Below are 6,159 nucleotides of genomic sequence, written 5' to 3'. Positions count from 1 at the left end.
GATGGAGGTCCCCGAAACGTCGAACTGTCGTCACTCACTCTTTCTCTTTATGAAATGTCCCAAAATGTTGAACTCTCGTCCCCACTTTCCCGGAAGCATTTCGATGTTGTCCCCATATTCCCGGAAACGTTTCGGGGACATCCCCATGGCGTTTCTGTCCCCAAACAGTCCCTGGACAGGTCCTCATGACTCCAAGCCGTCTCCATGCTTCATAGGATACATGACCATGGTGTCACGTCTCAAGCTAACATAATAATCTCTGATATTACTAAAAAGATGTAACACAAACAAAAAATTGCTACTTTTTAGAGTTTAAAGCATTAGCAACACTTTGTGTACTATTTTTAATAATTGAACTTAACTATGTACTATTTTTAATAATTGAACTTAACCTTTTAAAATTAAATTTTTCAAATTTAAATCCAAAAGTTCATATCAACTATATTGCATTATTACGCAAAGGTTGGAGGTGAACGTAAACATATTTATATTTTTCTTGGTGTACAATTTGTTTATTATAAAGCTTTGAACAAAAGGTTTTAACAGTAGAGAACAGTAAACACGTCTTAAGTGACATAATTACATTATTTTAAAAACTAAAGGTTTCACGATTGAAGCCATAAAACTGGATTGAGCTTAACGGGAACAACAGAACTAGGTGAATCAACTATGGTGGAAAGATCTTCGGCATCATCAAACATATAAGTCTTGAGAAAGGCAACAAAAATGCCTCCGCAAGCTCTTCTCATATCCGCATATGAACCCTTCCCAGTCTTGCTTACAAACATACCCGACAACCAAGCCAACCAATCATCAACCATGTCCATATGACCAAAGTCCTTGGCTACAAAATAACACACGGGGGGTTTGCACTCATTAAAGAAAAAAGGATGGTTACATCCCCAAGGGGCTGCAGGTGGGAAAAACCCGCAACGCCCATCATCACCCAAGCCTGTCCCAATTAAGGCTATAGGCAAGGGTATGTTGAAATTTTGGGGTATATAGTTTAAGATTTTGGGTTCGATCCTGTTGGCTGTATTTGGTCCTTCCACAGGATCTAAACCAATAAGAGCCTTGAATTTAAGGCTTGTATAAGCGTGACCTAACGCTAATGCAAATGCTGCTTTCCCTCCTTTGCTATGGCCGGCTAGGGCTACATTTTCAAGATCTGGTGATACATCACTTGGGAGTTCACGTTGGAGGTTTTCGCCTTGGTTTTTGTTTATCCAGTTGGATGTTAGAGCCGCATCGTCCACATCACCAATAGCAGAAGCTACAAATAGACCCTTAAATAGCCCAAACTATAATAAACAAGACAATAATAAAATTATTTATGGGTACGAATTTTCACGCCATAATCCCTGTAATATGATGGTTTATATGCTATATGGCTCAAATTCATCACAATTAAACATATAAAGAGAAAGAAATTACCAAAGTTTGACCGGGAGCAACGATAATGTAACCATGAGAGGCGATAAACTCAAAGAGGCTGCTATATGAAGTATTAGGGATCGAAAAGCCATGAAGAAAGAGTATAACGGGATAAGTCCCTTTTTCGGTAGGGTAAACAATGTACAAAGGTGGGTTTGGTGTATCAGAACTCGAAGATTTCGGTACACTTTTCTTTTCCACTGTGTAGCTACCATTTTCAAAACAAGTAGTCGATGATGTGGGGGCTGATAAAGATTCATTAGACAACATCATTTTTGGAATTTTTGAACAACAAATTGATTCAAATGCATGGAAAAATAATGAATTTATCAACATATTTATAGGCCAATAATTAACAAGGACACGTAAAATGGTTGTCTTCTGCCTATGTTTTGTTTCACCTAATTTGTTCTTGTCAATTGTCATTTTGAAGTGTCACCAAGGCTAATGGTATGGATAATATATTTTCTATATGATAAACCAGTGTATTTATTTTATATAATTATCTAGTATCTATATCTATAAGGATTAATTTTATATATACCCTTACAAACTTTAAAATTTATAATACGTTTTAAATTTTTTATAAGATCTTTTTATAAAAAAGAATGATGTTTAAGAAGTTGATTTCAAATTGATTTCTCCATAACATTATTTGATAGTATTAGTTGAAAATAGTGAGGGAGTTGGAAAATTAGGAGTCTAATCAAACATAAGGGTTATAAAAATATGTTTCAAGTGTTTAACTACATGATGTAAAAATAAGTACAAAGCTTCCTAAAAAATTAATGATTAAGCATTTTAAAGACAGGTTGGGTATTGATTATTATGAGCAAAACATTGCAAGTTTGTGAGGAGATTATCAGGTACATCTACTTGTATTATTTTGTTGTGTAAACAAATAGTTTTCATTATTCAAATTGTGTAATACACGAGACTGTAATCTAATGATATAATGAAAAGATTATATTTTTCTAAAAAAAATACCGTATTAGTTGACTCGGTTTATACTCTAAATAAAATGTTTTAATTGTTAATCAAAAATCTAAAATAATAAGATAAAGGCACAAGTTAAACCATTTCACATAGACAAAAATACAAATTTATAAGACCAAAAACGTTTTCCATGGATCAATTGTTGACAAACAAGTGGCCCAAAGATTTTAAATTCAAGATTCCTCATGAAAGCCTACCCGAAATAAATTGATTGTTCGACGTGAAAGTCCATATAATTATACTAGCAGGATGTTCGCGTCGCATTGTGATATTCGTTTTTAGTAGGTTTTTTATTCATATAATATTTATTGTATTATCTTTGTGATAGATATATCAAAAGCAAAGTAATCGGGTAACCAATTTCATTGTCTTGTGTATGGTTAGTGTTGATGCAACAAACACTAGACCAAAGATAGTAGCTGAGTTGGTTAGGCAAAAAGGTTGAAGGGTTCAACCTTGCCTAACGCAGGTCGCGGGGTCCCCCCACGTTTGCAAGACGTGGAAGGAGGTTTACTAGTTCATAGTTGTTGTTTGCTGAATATTCTTTCTCTGAGATGTTCTCAGATCCAGTAGTGAAAGCAAACGGAATGTGTGTGGTGGATGTGAAAAGGAGTGACTTGTACGTAAGCAAGTCCTCCACACGAATGACCAGAGATTAGAGAATCTGAACTGATCAGGGGATGTTTTCTGGAGTAAATGAAGTGTCATTTTATAAGGGAAGACATCTCCTAAAGTGACATGTATTAGACTAGTAATCCTGCTTGCAGTGGAGGGTTTCCCCTTTTGGGGTTGAAGGCTTTTGACCCCTGGGTAATAGCGTGTATTGTGCAGACCTGCTCTGCTTTTGCGGCCGAGGGTTGGTGAAGCGAGCTCCGGATGTGACTGGCCACTGTTTCCTCCTCGCTTTTCCCATCTTACAGCTTTTTAACCCTTGAACCGTTTAACCATTTAAGCATTTGCATATTTAGTCACTTTATTTAGTCTTGGGCTACCCTCGTCATCAGCCCCCCAAGTCAGAGGTTTTTGGGTAATATGCTCAAAGACTTCTGACTTTTATGCATGTGTTTTATCGCTTGAAGGTTTCAAGGGTTCGTTGCTTGATGGCTTGAAATGCTGAAGGCAGTTAATATTTTGAATTTGAATTTTAAATGACTGACAGTTGATTTGATTGATGTATGGCAGTTGATAGGGTGGCAGTTTTGCAGAAGTTATTATTTACATTTTTGCCCCTATATTAACTTGTTTTATACTTTTCTTAATTGCCGTTTCATTTTTGCATCCAAGTATTTTCTGCAAGTCTTCCCCTTTTCTTTCAAGGTTAGTGTTGTTCTCTTTTGCTTTACTTTTTCATAGTTTCCTTGCAAAAATGGGTGCCCTTAAGGATTTAGCAAGATCCTTTTCCCGGTTAACCCAAGAGGAAGTAGAATTGTTTTGTAAGGAATATGGCATTGGGATTGAGTTTACACCTACTGCTCCTGCGTGTGATGCTTCAATTGATAAATGCCCAACTGGTTTCATCGCCCTTTATTGTCGTCACTTTGAATTTTCAAACCTTCGCTATCCGTTTTCTCTATTTGTTTTGAATTTGTTAGAGTATTACCGGGTTTCCTTTGGTCAGATTCATCCGAAGGGCATGGCTAGGGTTTTACATTTCGAGGTTTTGTGCCGTGCCCTCGGATATGATCCTTCCTTATTGTTATTCCGTCGTTTTTTCCGATTGGCCAAGAATGGCGATTGGTTTACTTTTGAAGCATCTAAGGTTGATTCTGGCCTTATTTCATCTATGGTTACCACACTTGGAACTTGGAAGAATCGTTTTTTCTGGGTTTCAGACACTATTGTTCCGTTTAAGACTGTGTGGCGTCACCCGGATGCTGTTCTCAATGAACCGGAACCCCTTGAATCTGATTTAAATGATGCTTTTCTGAAATCTATTCGTAAATGCCCTGCGAGGGTTCGTCCCTTTCCTGAGCATTTGCTGGTTTTATTAGGGGTTAGTAAGTTGTGGGAAAAAGCTGACCGGGATCCGGTTCTGATGAGAGATGGCACGGGTATGCATTTTTGTTTTCTCTTTTCTTTTATCTTTCTAATTTTTGTCTCATGTTCTATCTGTTTGTTGCTTGCAGTTATGTCTGCCTTGGATTTCATCAAAAGTGATGACACTTCGGACGTGGTTTTTGGGGATGTTCCTGTTGTTCCTGATGAAAATGTTGTGGTTAAAGGTACCGAGCAAAGGTTTGAAGGTGGTGGGTATGTTAGTGTGTCGAATGTTAAAGGTTTCTCTAAGCCTCTTGCCCCCAAGACTTCGACTCGGCGATCTACTCGTCGTTTGAAAGCTGCTCCTCAATCCACCTCTACTGAACCGGTGGAGTTGAGTGATGATGTTGAAGAGTCTGAGGACCAAGGTGTTGAGGCGGGTTCTGAAAGGGAGAGGAAGTTAGTTGTTCATGGCAAAAAGGATTCAACCAGAAAGGTTGCTGCTACACCTGTTCAAGGTTCTTCGAGTATGGACGTCGAAGGGTTGAATCCTGATGCAGTTTATGTGCCAAGCTGGTCGGTAAAGGTTGATGATAGCTTTAAAGATGCTGCTATCTGTGAAGAGGCCTTAAGTCATATTGCTCCTCCTTCGGTTCACAAGACTATCTCCGAGATGGATGATGATGTGATGCTGTCCCGGATGATTCTTAGCACTTGCAACCTTGCAGCTATGCTTCCTCAGGGGGTTGCTCATTTTCGCCAAAGGATGCGAGAGTATGAAGACTTTTCCAAAAAGAAAGATAAGATGAAGTCTTCGATGGCGTCGATGAGAAAGGAGATAAGCAGCTTTGCTGAGAAGGAGGAAGCTTGGTCTAAGAAGGTTGAAGGCTTGTCCAGGCAGCATGAGATTGAAATGACTGATTTTAAGAAGAGCTTCGAGGCTGATCGGTTGAAGCTAAAGGCGGACAGGGAGGCTTTGTCTGTTGCCCAGAAAGCCTTTGATGAAGAGAAAGAGAGTTTGAAGGCTTCGGTATCTCGTGCAACTAGCGATAACCAGTGGTTGATTGAGCAGGGCTTTCAACAGGTTGTCACTTACCTGCTTCACTCTACTGAGTTTAATTCTGCTCTTGGTGATGTGTATACAAAGTTGCTAAACTTGGGAAAACACCAAGGTCTCGTTGCTGGTTACAAACTGCATGAAGCTGGGCATGCTCTGGAAAAGTCTCCCTTATTTCGCCCTGATGCCCCTGATGTGTTCAAAAGCTCAGTTGAACAAATGGAGAGGCTAACCTATCCTTATGTTCATCAAGTTTCCTCTTGCTTTGGTAAGCCTTTATCTGTTTTACAGGATTTGAAACCTGAGGGTCTGAATGAAAAGGTGTGCACTGAGGTTTTGGGCTCCCTTTCAAGGAAGAGATCTTATTCCGGTGATAGCGATGATACTCTCTCGAGTCTGCCTGATGTTTCAAAGGATGCTGGTGTAGAGGCCTCAACGGTTGGTGGTGATGATGGTGCTAAGGCCAAGAATTCTAAGAAAGCCAAGAAGTCTAAGAAAGCCAAGAAGTCCAAAGCTGAAGGTTCTAAGCCTTCTGCCATCTGATGTTTATTCGTAGCTTTCTTAGCAAAACACTTTATAGTCTGTAATATTATTTTAAACAATATTAGGTTTCTAGGAACCCTTAAGGTTCCTGTTGGTGGTGTGTTGGGCCTATATGGCCATTTGAACAGTAGTTTATCTTGCAAGTTACTAGA

General features: G+C 38.8%; 1 protein-coding gene across 1 annotated transcript; it reads right to left on the bottom strand.

Moving 5' to 3' along the window:
* Positions 1–468: 468 nt before the first annotated feature.
* On the bottom strand, positions 469–1,738 carry LOC110864074 (chlorophyllase-1). The gene is made up of 2 exons (XM_022113201.2): positions 1,435–1,738; positions 469–1,301 (listed from the first exon to the last, which is right to left on the bottom strand). The coding sequence occupies exons 1-2, from the start codon at positions 1,705–1,707 to the stop codon at positions 606–608; spliced, it is 969 nt and encodes a 322-aa protein (XP_021968893.1). The 5' UTR covers positions 1,708–1,738; the 3' UTR covers positions 469–605.
* Between the last annotated feature and the right edge of the window lie 4,421 nt (positions 1,739–6,159).

The sequence above is a fragment of the Helianthus annuus genome, chromosome 1 (assembly GCF_002127325.2).
Source record: "Helianthus annuus cultivar XRQ/B chromosome 1, HanXRQr2.0-SUNRISE, whole genome shotgun sequence".
Lineage (NCBI taxonomy): Eukaryota > Viridiplantae > Streptophyta > Magnoliopsida > Asterales > Asteraceae > Helianthus > Helianthus annuus.
This window is presented reverse-complemented; position numbering and strand designations above follow the sequence as displayed.